Consider the following 18,189-nt stretch of genomic DNA (forward strand, 5'->3'; position numbering starts at 1 on the left):
CTCTGAGAACCATGAGAATTTATATTCATTGGCAAATAATTGATCGCTCCAGTGGCTGTTTTCATTGCTTTCTCTTCAAGCCAATTCCTATTGATTTCCTCCTCAGCTGTTCTATACTAATTAGTAAACAGTTAGATCTTTTGGCAAGTTGATATGTCTTGAAAACACTGACTTGTGGCACTGGTGGGCAGCCCTGTAAAGGGGCTCAGTGCTTCGCCCACTGGCCCTCTTGGACGACGGCTTTAAAGGAAAGAAACTTTCTTAGAAAAAGAGGTTTTCCCTTTGCTCATGAGATGGCTTTATTCTTTTAACGAGCCAGCTTTAGTAGCTGGGTTTCTAAAATTATTCTCAAAACCTTGACGTGTTTATGAACTGAGGTGATGGCATTAACCAGGAAGAGGGTCACGTAAAAGTGTCCTCTGTCAGGATGACTTCACTAACCACCGTTTACCTGTGGCAGCTCTTTTGCTTTGGCCAGGCTGGCAGGCCCACTTTTTATGGCTTCTGAAGTGGGTACACTCTTTGTATCAAAGGGCCAAGCACCCGAGGAGCACCTGATTTGTGTTTAGCTTTTTATATAATAATCAGAGCTGGCCGTGATGTGTGGCCGGGAAGTGATTGCAAAATTAGTTCTTGCTCTGAGAATCTGGCTGCCTCAGTTGCTCTCCTGATGGACTAAGTTGCTGAGGCTAGCCCTCAGGAGATGTCCCACCATCACCATCGCCCACAGTGCTGTGGTTTCACTGTCTTTGGGGAGCACTGAAAATGGGGGGGGGGGAATCCTGTGATATAAGGGTTCCAGATTTGCTCCTGGGAGTATGCATTATGACTAGCCAGGTCACTTTCCCCCTTTTCTAAGCGACAACATGGGAAAGAATGAGGGAAACACTGTGTCTCTTTCCTGTTTGGGTGTCTGAGTTCAGTGTTTCGGTGGAGGAAGAGACAGAGATCCAAACTTACACAGAGGAATTCTGCCTCGAGTTTCACTAAACCTTCACTCTTCGTTTTATTTCTGATGGGAGACTAGTGTTATGTTTTATGAAAAGCAAATTTTAAATTGTACTTTGTTTATAAATATCACCAAAAAAAAAAAAAAAAGTCACCCCAGAGGTCACCCTTAATTATACCTCTTTCTGAAAACCACGTTCTTCTCAATAGAAAGTCTCTGAGCATGTAACCGGTGGAGTCAATGTGGCGTTTGTTTGGGTATTTGAGGCCTGGCTGTGGCTTTAGAAGGTGTAGTGTATTCTTCCCCATCAGATTTGCCTAAATATTGGTCCTTTCGAAAAGGGCCATTCATGTCCTGTTGCCTCTGTAGCCGACTGGGACAGAAGTAAAGACTCCTGGTTTTGGTCCCCTACAGTGTCCTTCTCAGGTCAGCCCTTTTAAGTTTTTCAATTTTGTTGTTCTGAAAACCATGGCTGAACCGAGTTATGCTATTAGATCATTTAGTTCAAGGTTCAAAGAGATAGTCAACTTCCCCACAGGCTATGGTTACAGCCAGCCTCAGCCTGGGAGCAAAGTTCTCTGACTGCTCCAGGTGTTTCTAGATCATGCTACTCTGGTCCCTCTTGGTGTCACTGTGGCTTTATTTATCTTAACACAGTTCAGACCCATCTTTTCACTAAGCCTGTTTGATTCTTTTTCTTTTCTGCTGAATTCCTTCCCATCTCTGTATGTTAAGCGACCAGAAAGAGACAGACAGGACTTGTGTTTCTGAAGGAGAGTCCTTCATAACCCATAGAAGGTCAGGATTCTTTGATCCTGCTCTAGATTTTACTTAAATACAACGAACAGTTGTGGTGGTACCTCTTCAGTTCTCAATCATGAAAGCAACCAGGAAACAAAATTTAAGTATCACCCTGTCCGAAGCATATACCAAAATGTGTGCCTGTCTTCCTGTCCCTCTGTCTCCTTCTGTTTTGAACTTTGGGACAGGTCCCTCGGGTGGTGAAAGAGGAGGACAGAACTGAGCCATTGAGGGTGTGATAGCTGCAAACCAGTTCCAGGCCAGAAGCACCTAGGATGGATGAAATGTTTACATTACCATTGTTCAGTTAGTTCTGTGAGTTCCAGGAGCCATGAAAACGGGGAAAGGCCTTCCTACGTGTAGTTTTTATCTGGCTGATCTATCTTGCCCATCTTTAAATGTTTTCATTAAAATAGCAAAAGCTGTTACTTTATGTACTATGTGCTGACATCCTGGGGATTTTTTTTTTAAACAAGATCATTTTTCACTATGAATTTGTGCTATGTGTCAGCATCTTCCCACCGCCCCACCCCCCCTCGGTTTAAAAACAAAACATGTGAGCTGTATTTCTGATCTTAACGTTAATTTTTAGCTCTGGCTCAGAATCATTCTGTGCTTTTATTGGGGCCGTTCGATCATTCTTACTTCCTATTTCCAGATCTAAAACCAACTACAAGCATGCTATTCAAAACCTGTAGAACGTTTAACCTGGGGGGTTCTTCTTTTGTGGGGATTTCCCCCTCAGCCTCCTGAAATAATCTCTGAATATTTGACTGTACTAAAAAAAAAAAAAAAAAAAAATCAATTTTGACATTGGAGTTTTAGGAGAAGTATCCAGGACAAATTTCTGCTGTCAGATGAGGTGGCTTAACCTCAGGCACTGTGTGGCTCCTCTGTGACTCTGGTCTGGAGTTGAGTAGTGACAAACATCAGGCAGGATCTAGGGACATGGTGTCCATTCTGATTGAAGTCCATTATTAAATCGAGCCATCTGTACAGAATCTCGGCCTAACATGCAATTCCACCTCCAGACTTTTTTTATTCGGCAGTGTATGCCCGAACACCACTGTATCTCCCTTCATATAAAGATAACAAAGCAGGAGACCTTTCAACAACTCCTGTTAATTCCTTTGAAAGCTTAACTGAAGTACAGACTTGACATCTCGGCCTATAGCCTTATAGTAAAAATACAGGAAAGGAAATCTGATTGTTGGGTGAGATTTTGGGGAAGAGAGAGACAGCAAGTCATTAAAGTAATCTTGATTTGAAGTGGGGAAACTCAGGCCACGTTCGGAACTGAATGCAGCTTCTTTCAAATCCCTGTGCTTTCTACTGGGCTTGCGGATCACATGCTCTCTAAATGGCGGTTTGTTTTTAAAGCAAACAAACATGTCTATGTTGTCCTTATCGTCGGACTTTCATTCCACACTCCCACTTACTCCGCCCTGCACTGTAGGAATCTTTATTTTGTGAAGTTAAAAAGAAGCTCTGCTTTTCGTCTCTGATCTCCAGTTTGTGTCCTATAGCCAGAGCCACTGACAGAGACAGATGTGCCCAGGTGGCAGAGGGGGTCGGCTCAGCACATAAAGCAAGCCGCTAGGGCCTTCTGTGGGAGCAGAAGAAGCCTGGGCAGCCTTAGGAGGCCTCTTTCTCTTACTGATGGGTTTAGAGAAGGCACACGGCAGCCAATGCCCAGGAGTAATTCTTTAGGACCCTGGTCAGTTCCAGTGAAGTTTCCTTCCTCAGTTAGGTGAGCACACTCTAAGTCTTTTTAGCGCTGTGTAACTCAAAGCACAGGCCAAGTTTCTCTGTGCCTTTGCTTGTTCCTAGTATAGGACACTGTACACAATGGTTTAGAAAGATGGGGTTGAGCTAAGATACTTACTCATCTGGACCTGCTTCCTACTTTCCATTAAGAACAACCCTGGCTCTTATCCCCATCCAAAGACACCCCACAATCACCATAACCTAAGAGCTGCAGTTTCTATGTCTTCTTTGACTAGCGAATCAGACATGGATTAGACGTGAAGGTGTTTACGTGAAGGTGTTGTTAGCATGCTGAATTGGAATGGCTATAGGTGGTTTATTTGATGTTCTTTTCTGAGATAGAATCTTGAGATGTCTGTAGTCGGAACACAGGCCACAAGCTGCTGAGATTCAGCATGCTATGATTAGAGGCATGCACCACCACACCTAGTGATAGACGGGCGATTTTGGAGCTGCAGGGTCCCTCTAACCTCAGGATGCTGGATTGGGTGTCTTTGTTTATCTTTCAGTGTAAATTTTCTCGCATTCCTCGGTTCTCTGTGTAGCAGGAATTCTAATTACTAAGGTTCTATTGTATTCATAAAAATCATCTAATATTACATTTTAGTCTGGTTATATTTCCCAGACTGACCTTGGACTCACTAATCTCTTGCCTCTGCCTCCAGAGTGTCTGGGACTTGAAGCCACCCCAAATTTCCTGGCTACTCTTTTTTCTCATTCATGTGACTTGTCTGTTGAGTTGCATTTGTAAGGTTATAGATGATGGCAGGTGCTCCACACACTGACTTCAACACCTACAGGGCCAACTCCATCGCTGTGCCTAAAAGGTACTAGATAGCTTATAACTTCTCTACTTTCTTTTTCTTCCCCCCCCCCACCAAGATTCTAATTAACTTCTTTTCAGCCACAGGACAATGTGTTTTGTTAGCATTAAAATCGATAGGTGAAAACCAAGAGTCTCTTCTGTAGACAGAATGGCAATCTGGAAGGGAAGCTGTGACCTCATTGTACTGCTCCTCGTTGGTAATCAAGCTCTGACTCCTGAGAAACTGTGCACAGGAGGCTATAATTTAAAACAAAGTTGATGAACCAGTCGAGTGCCTTTCTTAAAATTACTGCTTTAAAGTGGATATGTTGAAATTATCAGCTGCTAATTATTGGCTCTCTGACAAATGGCATTATTTGTTTTTCCTGCTTGGCATTTTACTATTATGGAATAAGCATTCACATGTAAATGTCTAATAATTTGTGTATTATAGAAGACAATTCCATGGATTTTTACAGAGTGGGTTCAATAATTTGCCCTAACCAAGCCTGGGATGGGGGAAGTCTAGTCAGGCTTTCTGTGTACATTTTTATCTCCAGACTCTCTGCTCTTAGAAGCTCCTGTTTCCCCAAAGCTAGGCTGTTAGCAAACACCACTAATGATGAGGTGTTCTTGGAAGCATAGACAGATGTGACAGATGTGACGAGGGCAGAGAAGGAGATGAACATCTGCTTTTTTCAGACCTTTGCCACAAATTCATACAGGACCAAAAATAATACCTTTAACTCAATGAGTCTGTTTCAAATTGTGCTGTACATAGAGAATGTTTCCTCTCCCCCTTTCCTGTCTAAAGAGTGCCCCATTAACATGTATTGAATATTAAATTGCTTAAGAAAATGGCATCTGATGGTAAAAAAAAAAAAAAGACACCTGTCATGAGAGTGGCCTGTCCTCACTCTTCCACACTAGACCCAGGTTTAATTTTTGATGAGACTAGATACCACTGCATATCGTAACCCAAGTCTCAGATATCCACTCAATCTGCCTGAGGAGCCGTTGGTTTGCTTCTCTGCAGGTATATAATCATAGCAGAGCCACCAAGAAAAAAGAAAAGTAAAAATAAACCCCATGCCTTACCTTGCCCTTAGTCATGTTAGTGAGGTGTTCCTTACCGTTTTGAACCAGAACCAAAATTAAATTGAGAGAACAAGCCTGGCACTGTGAGAGGTACAGAGTCGCTCGGGGTTCATTTGAATTACTTCCTGGTTTGTGTCAAAGTTTTTTTGGTTTTTTTTTTTTTTTTTTTTTTTTTTTTTTTTTTTTTTTGATACCCTAAAAAGAAAGTTACGACTCAAGGAAGAGTCGCCTTAGTTAGCAGGTTTCTTCAGCAGAGCCCACAGAAGTCAGAATGCGAGGCCTTCGGTCTGAAAAGGTCATTTCCTCAGATCTTAGAAGCCACATCTTTTAGAAGCCACAGTCTCCTCATTACAGATTCCATTTCAAAGAGGGACTTCTGACCGCCATTGAGTAGACCTTAGAGAAGAACAAAGTTACTTGAAAGACCTTTCTTCTAGTAAAGAACCCTTACAAGCTATGAGGGAAAGGGGAGGGAGAAGTCATCTGGAATTTAAAAAAAATATACCAAAAAAAAAAAAAAAAAAAAACCCTTAATGTGTTTGGTTTCTGGTTCCCTCAGCCTCTGTGGAACAGCTAAGGAGCATTATTTTGGTTTCTGAGGTTAAAACTCTTGCATTCCCCTTAAGCACACTGTGTTTATGGTTTGAGGGAGAAGGAGGGAACTAGGGAGCTGAAGGCAATAATCTTGACATCTCTCTCAGCCATTTGATTCTCTTAGAAAGGAACGCTCATCTCCTGATCTTCCACCGTGAGAAGCAGTAAAGCAGAGTCAGAGTCACTGGAAAGCAGTCCCCTGGACTATTTCAGCACTCGGACGACTTTAAAAGCCGACTGTCACAAAGCTTACTTACTGTTAACTGTGGCGGCATCGATGATACCTTGCTGGGTTATCAGTTGACAGTCCAATTCACTGAACTAGCCGGGTCAACATCTCAGAGTCTTCATATTTTTTCCCCCCTTTAGGTTATTGGTGTGGTGAGTAAGGAATACATACCGAAGGGAACACGGTTTGGACCCCTGATCGGCGAAGTTTACACCAATGACACAGTTCCCAAGAATGCCAACAGGAAGTATTTTTGGCGGGTAAGTAAGAAAACATTTTTTTGAGACTTTTCAGTATAGGGGGTAAATGGAGCTTAAAGAACAGGCTCACTTCCTTTTCAACCTGTGATGAGAAACAACAAGGCTCACCCAAAGAAACTCTGGAATTCTGAACAAGGTCAGGAAAACTGGTCAAACGCTCTGCCTGGGAATCTTAGCTGGAGGTGGTTAGCTGTGGACTACCTGTGAGCTCCATATTTACAACTCATTGCATACAGGTCTGTGAGGAAAGGAAACAGTTTGCTGCTTGCTTCAAGGGCAGGCTCATTTGCATTTCTCTTCGAGGAAGTAGTAATGAGTCACCAACCCTTAGATTTCACCCTTTCTTGATTTCTTGCTGAGTTAACTTCATTTGAATGGAAGACTTATCCTAAATGAATTATCTCAAAGAGAAAAGTCACTAAGAGAGGCTAGGTAGCTGGCGGGTTAGTGGAACTGGGAAGAATCACGGAGGTAGTTTTATTTAAATCCGTCTGTACCATAGAACTGGTACATTTGACAATATCAAAGTTGCTAAGCATAAGGAAGAATCTCCAGTGCCTGTAAGATGGTAGACTTTAGAATAGCTATTCCAAAGGTCTGGCCTATGCCATTGGGATGTCAGGGTTAGCAAGGATGCTGAGGTGACCTGGGAGTTGGGATTCATGGGTAAAAAGTGTTCCCCAAGATGTCTCTGGCATGTTCAATTTTCCTCAGTTTAGAAATAAAGAGTTATGTATACAAATCAAATGAGCTGGTTTCCTCACACAGACATGAAATACACATTGCCCAAAGAAATGGTAAAAATACTTTGGTTTAAAAAAATTATCTATTCCTGAGAGAGTCTTTCTTCATCTAGGATGTTTTGTTTCCAAAAACTTCCTTACTACTTATGCAACTGCAGTGGTAGTCTTAAGAAGTATTTGTTCTCTATTTTCTATTTATTTCATACTTACTTGGTGTTAAAATACATTGCTCCAAGATTCTCAGTCTGAGCATGAGCGGTCTCATCTTTATTGATGCTCTCAGATGGGAGCCTTGGCGGTAGATTAACCTGGGCCTCCATTGGTCTGAATGAAGACAGTCTGACATTGTCGTTTTGAAAACAGTCAAGAAGCAGCAAAGGACCCCCCATTACCGTTCCAGCTCTGCTTTATTTAAAGACTTACAAAAATAATTAGATGAAGTAACTAAAAGGCTTCCCTTGGGAGGAATTATTTAAGTCAGTTGTCCACATGCAACGAAGACGGGGAATACATTTTTTTACAGGCTGGAAGATCCTGATTTGTCGACCAGGAATAGGAATATCTGTCTGTTGTGAGGAATGAACGAGTGTCATGCAAATTACACAGTCAAAGAGATAGATGCTCAGGTTGAGAAACCAGTGACATTTCTTGTAACTGTAGTATGAATCAGCTCGTGTTTAGCCTTCTTGATACTAAGACAGAAAGGCAGGCATCAGTGTGTGTTCTACAAAGGCATGATTCTATTTTCTTGGGGTGTGTGTGACTTCTGTGACATCCATGGGTCTTTTTAAAATGAGGATACAGTAAACCATAACCCTGGAAAGCCTAGTGGGATCAACACACTCTCTGCTAGCTGTTTCCGCCCTAGTGTAAGAGCTATGGAACCCCCTGTTCCTGGAAGTTTTCGAGTCAGAGTAAACAAACTTGAAAACCCCTCTTGATAGCTGAATCCAGCCTGTCTTGTTACATTTTCTCTTAACAAGACACACCGCGGAAGCTCTCGCAGGCTGCTTTGATGAAGCCACACGCACCCCACACACACACACATACAATTCACAGGAAGTCACTCTTAAAAGAAACTGATTCTGCTGTTTACTGCCTGTATTAAAGGGACAGAGTTCCTTTTTATTTCTGATAACGCTGGAGAGAAATACAGAAACAGCCAGTGTGTGACTAAGAACAGAGCAAATACCTGCTGCCCCGTGGAGCGAAATCCCCGGGGTGAGCAAGGAGAGTGGTACATCTTGGAGACTGTCTTGTGTGTAAAGCAAGCTCTCAAGGAAGGTGGTGGTTCTTCAAAGAACGGAGCTTTTCTGGAGAGGATAAGGAGTGAGTCTTTTATCCCTTGGTTTCAGTAGGAGTGTATTTCTGCCCTGGTCTTAACTCTGCCTTTAACCAAGCTGTGAGCCATTGCTGAAAGACAGACTCTGAGTTCTTCTCTACAAGAACCATATATATATTTTTTTTTCGTTCTTTTCTTTTTCCAAAAGCCCAAACTGAATGTGTATGCCAGCCTCCTCAAAGCTATGGGCGAATCTCTCTACTCCTTTGTCATGAAAGAGGCACACGGCCGCCTGTGTTTACCAAGAGGGGAAGCTACTCCTTCTCAATAGGCTGTCAAACTTTGGCCTCCGTGCCAGTTATGCCACTTTGTTATGGCAGGTGAAGTTCACCTTTGCCCCACCCAGTGTTTCCACAAAAAGGCAGGGTTCCAAGTATTCATCTGAACAAGTGTTACTGTGGGACTCAGGGTTGGGGGTGGAGGATGTTTGCAGAGTCTAAGCCCCGGGCGGAGGTGTAGGAAACACAAGTACAGAGGCCATAGAAAAAAGGTGAGACTCAGTTTGACGCAGGCCTCTCGGCTGGTGTGCCCAGTGACTCAAAGCACTAGAAGTCAGCAGAGTTGGAACTCTGCTGAGCAGAGTCTGCTATTCGATACTCGCTACTGTAACCAGAGTACCGTCTTTTACGGTAGTTTCATCCACTCCTGGCTGTTCGTTGACTGGGATTATTATTATTGCTATTGTTATTATTATGCTATTCACTACCCACCCCAACATGAAAAGAGCATAAAATTGAAATGGAAAGGTAACTAACACAGTGTACCTGTCTCCGGCCTCATTTCTGCTGACTCAGCATGAGTCCCACCAGCTCAGCAGTGAGGGCTGGGGTCGTGGGTACAGTGTGGCTCACTTGTGTTCACTCTGAGCGGTTCTGGGAAGGAAGCTTCCCCGTGGCTTTGGGCCCGGCTGCCTTTCACACTGCATCTATCTTCTCTTTTGAACAGATCTATTCCAGACAGGAGTTCCACCACTTCATTGATGGCTTTAATGAGGAGAAAAGCAACTGGATGCGCTACGTGAATCCAGCTCACTCTGCCCGGGAGCAAAACCTGGCTGCCTGTCAGAACGGGATGAACATCTATTTCTACACTATTAAGCCTATCCCTGCCAACCAGGAACTTCTTGTGTGGTATTGTCGGGACTTTGCCGAGAGACTTCACTATCCTTATCCTGGAGAGCTCACAGCGATGAATCTCAGTAAGTGGATTACAGAACAAAAAAAAATTAAAAATGCCAGTAATGTCAGTTCTGCCCCTATGAGCTAATAACATGTTGTCTAATTATATGGCTTCATCATCTGTTGGACTAAGTAGGTGGCTTTAGCTAAGACTAGGAAGAGGAAAACATTCTTTAATGTCCCTACTCCTTATTATAAAACTTAGTCATCAAATATATATGTAATATATATATATATATATATATATATATATATATATATATAATGTAGAATAACTAGTACTGAATGTTGCTTTCAGAAAGTTAGGAAGAAACATATCTTCAATTCTAATTTATGCAAACGGTGACTCTGGAGGCATGATGCAGGTTGGTGTGGACATGTTGAACACACCAGATATAGTCCCTTACTGCTGAGTGTATCAGAGCCTCGAGTTTTCACTGAAATCTTGTGAAGATACGTGTAAAGCTATGATCTCATGTGGAAGGCTGTTTCTAGAAAAAAGCTGTCATAATTGTTCAAGTACAAGTGAATGACCCTAAAAGATTTCGTATCTGAGCTTCCTTCCTTATGGTAAAATGAATTAATCTCATCTTCTAATCAGTCTTACGGTAACCGCCTATCACTTTATCTTGACAAATTCTTGCTTCCTTAGGTTTATAAGCTTTTACTTTTTTTTTTTTTTTTTTTAAGTTTGGCTAAAATTACTGTCATGACCTCTACAAACAGTTCCATTATTTCAGTCATTCTCAAGGTAGCTTTAAAAACAATTTAATAATAATAATTTTTTTAAAAAAAAATTCTAACTTTGATTGTAACTCTAGGTGTGTGTTCTGGGTTCCACTGCTGAATTTTACAGCACTTTTTAAAATGACCATCTTTTGGTTAAAACTAAATGTTGAAGGTTTAAAAGTTTTCATTTTGATATTCTCTGAAACGTGAGGAAACATTTCCAGAAAACTATAGAGTTTACCCAGTTTTTACTCTGCAGTCTCATTTACTTTCCCTGGAGATTGAAAATAGTTTATATTTTACCACTGAAACACTGGAAATATTAATTTTAGTATCTTAACTTTAAGACCAATGACAGTGATAACATAGTCTAAGTGTCTAGCTAACCATGTTCATTCTACAATGCTTGTGCTCTCAGGAATATAGAGTTTGTGCCCAGGGCCCTTAACTCAGCAAAGTATCCCATGGGTACCATCCATTCTGGCCAACGGTAGCAAGCCCTTCCTCATGTGTTTGGGTTTGGCTTTGGGTTGTTTATTTGCTTGTTTGTTTGTTTATGGACAGGGTCTCATGCTGCTTTGGTTCAGTTCAAACTTGATAGGTAGTCAAGGAAAGCTGTGTGCCTCTGATAACCCGCCCCCCATCACCTCCCAAATGCTAGGATTATAGGCCCGTGCCCGCCATGCCCGCTCCACGTGTTTACTCCTTGTATTCAGAAGTTTCCTTATGCTGTGAAATGGCATCTTTGCTCTTCAGATACCTCCTTTGGCTGATTCAGGAGTCTTCTGGGGGAAGGTCATGTTAGCACCTCCTTAGTCTGACATTCCTAGGACAGAAAGAGAGTTAACCATTCAGTTGCTCTACAAGGCTCCTGCCCCTGATTGTGAAATATGCTGGCCCAGGTGTGGCCACTGATGACTGACACTCTGATCAGGAAAATTTCCAGCATTTCATCAGGCCAAATAGGCAGATGGAGTGTTCAAGATGGGTTGTGCTGGATTTCCATGCTAAAAAGTACATTAGTGCTCTCTGTCCAGAATCTCCGTAAGGACTTCCACAGTGGGGTGGTGGGCTGAAGAACTCGTGAAGGAATGTAAGTCCCCAGAAATCACAAACTGACTAGAAAGAAAAGGAAGGGAGGAATGTGGAACAGAACTATTAAATTTTGCTCATGGCCCTCCCAACCTTTTTGGTAATTTTTTTTTTCTATCTATCTAACTAACCCATCTAGAAATCAGTTGACCAAATTATAGACTTCTGAATGTTAATCTGCTTTCTCGGTTTCAGTTGAAAACAGACTTTGTTTTGCCTACTGCAGAACTTCTAGGTTCTTTCTTGTAGTCTTGGGGGTGCTTATTATAGATCGAAAATGTGAGTCGGCATAATTAAGCCATTCAGAACCTTCCGAGGCAGCTCACTCGTGAAATGACTCTGTCCGCCTACAGCCATTTAAGATTTAAGAACAAAAACAGATCTTGATTTTCTTTTTCATGTTAACTCAAGCTGCTAAGTGGGAGAGTTAGAAATGATATCAGCTCCTGTGATTAGTCAGCTGCTGAAGGATGAGTTTTTAAAAATGTACCTTCATATACAGTCTATAATTTCCAGCTGTAAAGTATTTTAGAGACACTGACATTTTGCTGCGGATATTCCTTTGGGATAAGCTCTCGGCCTGTTTTTTTTTTTTTTTGTTTTTTTTTTTTGTTTTTTCCTGAAGAAGACAGAGCCACTAAACACTAAATTATGCATGTCACCGAGAAAAGTGAAAAGTTCTGACTTCTTTGTTTCTTGGTTCAGTCTCTAGCTTCACAACAGCTCAGTAACTGAGGTGCTTAGCTAGAAGAGATACGATTAAACTTGTGCTCCTGCACTGGGAAAGAGCTCAATTCTTTATTCAACAGCTTTTGTTTGTTAAGTTTCCACTGTGGAACTACTACAAAAACATTATGAGTCTTTGATGTGATTTGCCACATTAAAAAATGGCACAGAGAGGGCTGCGGTGGAATACACCCTCAATCCCAGCCATTGAGAGGCAGAAGCTGGTGGATCTCTGAATTCTTGGCTAGTCTGGTCTGTAAATCAAGTTCCAGACCAACTGAGGCATAGTAAGTCTTTCCCCAGACCCCGGACAAAAAAAGAGCAGAGTTAGGAAAGCTGCATATACACTCACATGCCGTGTACACACACACACACACACACACACACACACACCACACACGCACGCACACACACACACACACGAAACTTCTTTTCTTTTAACCTGAGGGTGCTTCTAAAATCATTATCTTCTTTTCTAACCTCCAGTAAATCCCTTCCTGTGACTGTGGGATGCCTTGCCTATCAGTCTTCCAGCTTACTTGTCTCTCTCTTCCTCTACCATTTTAGCTTTAAAAAACAAAAGTGACAATTTGAACTTCCTGCCTGCTGGGCCTCACCCGAAGGACTGATATTGGGCTGATAAGGGGATATTTATTTTGGTTGAGAGGCTTGAGAAATTGCTCTCCCTCAGAAAGCTTTCTGTCACTGACCCCATCAACATCTCCCCTGATAGTGTTGTCCACGGTGTTTATTCTGGGGCTCTGGCTACCCAGGAGTAACTGATAACGGGCAAGCAGGAGATAACATCCTGTAAAGCGCTTTCCGACTGGAATCAAATCCCTCCAGCCTGTCAGCCTGGAGAATGGATTTGAAAGCTTTAGTTCTGGGCTTCCACAGAGTTCATCCTCAGACCTATCAGGTAGCAAGCTTGGAGTTCCTTCTCAGTTAAGCCAAAAAGGGCTGTTTTATAAGTGCACAAAGGACACTTTTTTTTTTAAACATTGTCTTAAGTGTCATCCCAGACCTGTCAGATCTTCAGTTTGTAGAGGTCAAGAATCTCCTCAGAGCATGTGCACCCCCAATGCTGATGCTCTCAGCATCGTGGGCAGGAGTGCCTGCTTTAATGAGCGTCCCAGAAACACTCTTAGCCAGAGTGCAGCCTGTGCACTGTATGTGTTTTATCTTTGGCCCAGGAAGGCTGAGCTGAGGCTTTTCCTGTGTATTAGGGCCACATAGTCTAGAACAGGACTCGCCTTTTCTGAGTTTGACCAGGGTATATATGCTGTCTCTGGGAGTAAGTGTTTTCCTCTTAGCTGCCTCTGTTTTCTTTGGTGCTGTAAGTAATTGAACTGGCTTGGGAAGTACCTGTTGTGGTTTGGCAGAGGTGACTGTCACACCTCATGATTCCAGGAGACAGCCCAGATGGTAGTCTGGTTAGACCAGAACCTTGGTGAAATGCTTGCACTGCCCAGCAATGGCTAGAATTGGGCAGCAGCCATGTCCTTCTCTCTTTGGTACAGGTAATTCGGACGGGGCTACGGAGTTCCTATGTAAAGAGAATCAAGTTGAAAATTGATGATGGTTTATTACTTACAACGAGTCTTAATCTTTCATCTAAGTTTGCACGGCATGCTGATTTCCTTTAAGTAAACTGCAAATGACTTATTAACACGTGACAACCCCCCACCCCTGTATTTTTCCACCCCATCTTAGCGAACGCTCTGCCCGTTCCAGTTTGAACAGCACTTTTCTATCCTAGTTCGCACTAATGGAAAGGAGATCAACCAAATGGCGCTGGGGCAATGTGAACATTGCCATTGTTCCCGGGTTTGATGTTGTTCCCACTTTTTCCCCCTTCGGAGGAAATGGATCAGTGCTTCTGAGTGGGTGGCCCAAAGCCCTCTGGAGTGAGAGGCGTTAGGGGCCAGGTGTTTAGCCTTTGTATTTGCCAGCTGCTGTTCAGGGTTTCTCAAGAAGAGAGAATGGTTTTCTGATTTCACTTCAGTTCTCCACCGCCCTGTGAGTAACCGCCCTTTCTTTTTCATTTTAGCACAAACAGAAAGCAACCCAAAGCAATACAGTAGTGAGAAAAATGAGCTTTACCCAAAGAGTGTCCCCAAGAGAGAGTACAGCGTGAAAGAAATCCTAAAACTGGACTCCAATCCCTCCAAAAGGAAGGACATCTACCGTTCTAACATTTCACCCTTCACTTCAGAAAAGGACATAGATGGCTTTCTGAAAAATGGGAGCCCAGACGTGCCCTTCTACCCACGGGTTGTTTATCCCATCCGGGCGCCTCTGCCAGAAGACTTTTTGAAAGCATCCCTGGCCTATGGGATGGAGAGACCCACCTACATAACTCACAGCCCTCTTCCGTCTTCCACAACTCCAAGTCCCCCTGCAAGCAGCAGCCCAGAGCAGAGTCTCAAGAGCTCCAGCCCCCACGGCAGCCCGGGGAATACGATGTCACCCCTGGCACCAGGTCCCCCAGAACACCGGGACTCCTATTCCTACTTGAATGTTTCCTATGGTTCCGAGGGCCTGGGCTCCTACCCTGGCTATGCACCTGCCCCCCACCTCCCACCAGCTTTCATCCCCTCTTACAATGCTCACTACCCCAAGTTTCTATTGCCACCCTATGGCATCAGTTCCAATGGCTTGAGCACCATGAACAACATCAATGGTATCAACAACTTCAGCCTCTTCCCCAGGTTGTATCCTGTCTACAGTAACCTCCTTAGTGGGGGCAACCTGCCTCACCCCATGCTCAATCCAGCTTCCCTACCAAGCTCCCTGCCTACTGATGGAGCCCGGAGGCTGCTCCCACCAGAGCACCCCAGAGAGGTGCTTGTCCCAGCACCCCACAGTGCCTTCTCCCTTACCGGGGCTGCAGCCAGCATGAAGGACGAGAGTAGTCCCCCCAGTGGATCTCCAACGGCGGGAACTGCAGCCACGTCAGAACACGTGGTACAACCCAAAGCTACCTCATCAGTGATGGCAGCCCCCAGCACTGACGGAGCCATGAATCTCATTAAAAACAAACGAAACATGACTGGTTACAAGACCCTTCCTTACCCCCTGAAGAAGCAGAATGGCAAGATTAAGTATGAGTGCAATGTCTGTTCCAAGACGTTTGGTCAGCTCTCCAACCTGAAGGTAGGCCTCCAGACCTATCCTGTGGGTTTCTGTCCACAGACCCGTCCCTGTTTGTCCTCGGCTGCCTGGCTGTGGGTTGTTAAGTGCACTTGAACCATAGGAGACCCAGCTTGAGCCTGAACTGCTAGGCAGGGGTCTGCTGAATAATGAAAATATGGGGCTTATCTCGATGCCTTTCCTAAAACGCTTGCATCTGCAATATACACACCTGGCTCTAGGAGCAGAAACTTAGGGGGTAGGCCTCATCACAACCCCAGAGCTCACCACTGCGGTTTCTTCCCAGGTCCACCTGAGAGTGCACAGTGGAGAACGGCCTTTCAAGTGCCAGACCTGCAACAAGGGTTTTACTCAGCTCGCCCACCTGCAGAAACACTACCTGGTACACACAGGAGAAAAGCCACACGAATGCCAGGTGGGCAGTGTTCGCTGGGTAGAACTTTTGACCTTCATAGAACATACCTGTAGAATTGTCTTCCCGTGTTGTTTCAACAACACAAAAATATTGTATTGTCACAGGCTGCTGGCACTGCGCAGCTCCAGGGTACTCTGTGACTACACACATGCTATTCTGAAGGATGGCTGGGTAGATGACACAGTCAAGTTTCAGTGGGTGGGGAAATGTCCACAGATAAACAGTACCTCAGAGTACTGTGTGCCCAACTCCCCCTGATTGCTTACCACAGCATGAGTGTCATTAAGAGGCTTCTGGTCTCCCGAGGTTGCTGGCTATTAGCCTGTTGTCTTGCCCCTCCCACTGACAACAATTAATCTGGTCTTCCCTGTCTCCTTTCTCTGCCTCTGCTTGTCCTCACACTTTAGGTCTGCCACAAGAGATTTAGCAGCACAAGCAATCTCAAGACCCACCTTCGACTGCATTCTGGAGAAAAACCTTACCAATGTAAAGTGTGCCCTGCCAAGTTTACACAATTTGTGCACCTGAAGCTGCACAAGCGACTGCATACGCGGGAGCGGCCTCACAAGTGTGCCCAGTGCCACAAGAGCTACATCCATCTCTGCAGCCTCAAGGTCCACCTGAAGGGCAACTGCCCCATGGTCCCAGCCGCCGGGCTGCCTCTGGAGGATCTGACCCGAATCAATGAAGAAATCGAGAGGTTTGACATTAGCGACAATGCTGACCGTCTTGAGGACATGGAGGACAATGTTGACGTGACCTCCATGGTAGAGAAGGAGATTCTATCTATGGTCAGAAAAGAGAAAGAAGAAACCGGTCTGAAAGTATCTTTGCAAAGAAACATGGGGAACGGACTCCTCTCCTCAGGGTGCAACCTCTATGAGTCACCCGACCTGTCCCTCATACCCTTGCCTCACAATAACCCACTACCTCTGGTGCCTGTAAAGGTCAAACAAGAAACAGTTGAACCGATGGATCCTTAAGATTTTCAGAAAATAAGTGTTTCAGTTTGCTTCTTAGGGTATGGCTTGGCGAGTCAGGGTGCCTGTAGTGAATTGCTTGTACAATTCCAGATCTGCAAGGCTCAACTGGCCTCGGGTGGTTCCCCGCACCTCTCTGGAATTAAAGAAGGACTCCAATGTTACCAAAATCTCAGGGCATAAATGAGGCAAAGACTCACTATATATACATATATACATATTATATATATATATATATATAATACTTATTTACAGCCATGTCTATATATTTGAACCTGTGTATTTTGAATATTTGTGTGGATATGTTTGCATAGCCTTCCTATTACTAAAACTATTGCCTAGCCATAATTATTTTTTCAATGATAATCCTTCATAATTTATTATACAGTTTATCTTTCAAAAAGCAATAATTAAAGTTTACAATGACTGGAAAGATTCTTTGTAATTGAGTATAAATGTTGTATCCTTGTCTTGTGGCCATTCTTTGTAGATAATTTCTGCACATCTGTTTAAATGCCTGAGACTTAGAAGACAGCCCTGTGATTTCAGGCAACCTTTCTCTCTATGATAATGCTTTAAAATGAGGTTTTGATATTGCCAAAGTCATGTGGTTGGTGTGTTAACTCAGAAGATCACATAATCTGAATGACATTGTATAAGTTGGGGATATGTATACAGAATAGTTTGAGGAGAAGGAAGAAGAAAAGAACTATTTTATGTTTCTGAATGGAGGTTTGGTTTTCTTCCTAGCCACAATTTTGCCAAACAGTGACAGGAAGGCTTTGCCAACCTGCCTCTCCAAAAACATAGGGCCTTCCTATCTCCAATGTCACATGACCATTCTGAGTGGCCTTATGACTTTGGCATCCCTGGGTGTTATCTGAAAATGTGAAGAAGATAAAAAGCCGTGTTCAGAAGATCTGTCTTAAAGCACAGATGTTATTGTGTGTGTGAGGGTTGGGGTTTGAGTCTGGTTGTCATTTTGCTGTTGGCTTGTTTTTGTTTTTGTTTTGTTTTGTTTTGTTTTATGTCAGAATTGCACAAAGCCGGTGCCCTACCAAGAAGGATTTAATGTAGAAAGGCTCAGGCCACACTTAAAATACAAACAAGCCAAGAGAAGAGAAAAATAAAAGTAAAAAAACGGGTATTCTTATCATCTTAGGTTAAGCGGGTAATGGACATTCCTATCCCCAACACATCAATTGTATTTTATCTGTAAAACTCAGCTTTTCTCAGTATTTGTGTTTTTGCATTGTATAATTAACTTAATTGAGGATGAAAGGGCATTGCAAAGGTGTTCAACAATTACCTCATCGAGTGTATCCAGT

At 43.4% G+C, this 18,189-nt stretch overlaps 1 protein-coding gene across 3 annotated transcripts in view; it reads left to right on the forward strand.

Annotated features, from left to right (window-relative positions):
* Prdm1 (PR/SET domain 1) overlaps positions 1–17,650 on the forward strand; it is a 38,505-nt gene extending 20,855 nt beyond the window's left edge. For all 3 annotated transcript variants that reach the window (XM_034524575.2, XM_034524574.2, XM_076917189.1), the window contains exons 3-7: positions 6,384–6,503; positions 9,534–9,786; positions 14,364–15,469; positions 15,753–15,881; positions 16,289–17,650. In XM_034524575.2, the coding sequence (XP_034380466.1) occupies positions 6,384–6,503; positions 9,534–9,786; positions 14,364–15,469; positions 15,753–15,881; positions 16,289–16,864 (2,184 nt within the window). In that variant the 3' untranslated portion in view covers positions 16,865–17,650. The remainder of the gene's footprint in view (positions 1–6,383; positions 6,504–9,533; positions 9,787–14,363; positions 15,470–15,752; positions 15,882–16,288) is intronic.
* The last annotated feature ends 539 nt before the right edge of the window (positions 17,651–18,189 follow it).

The sequence above is a fragment of the Arvicanthis niloticus genome, chromosome 20, assembly GCF_011762505.2.
Source record: "Arvicanthis niloticus isolate mArvNil1 chromosome 20, mArvNil1.pat.X, whole genome shotgun sequence".
Classification (NCBI taxonomy): Eukaryota; Metazoa; Chordata; class Mammalia; order Rodentia; family Muridae; genus Arvicanthis; species Arvicanthis niloticus.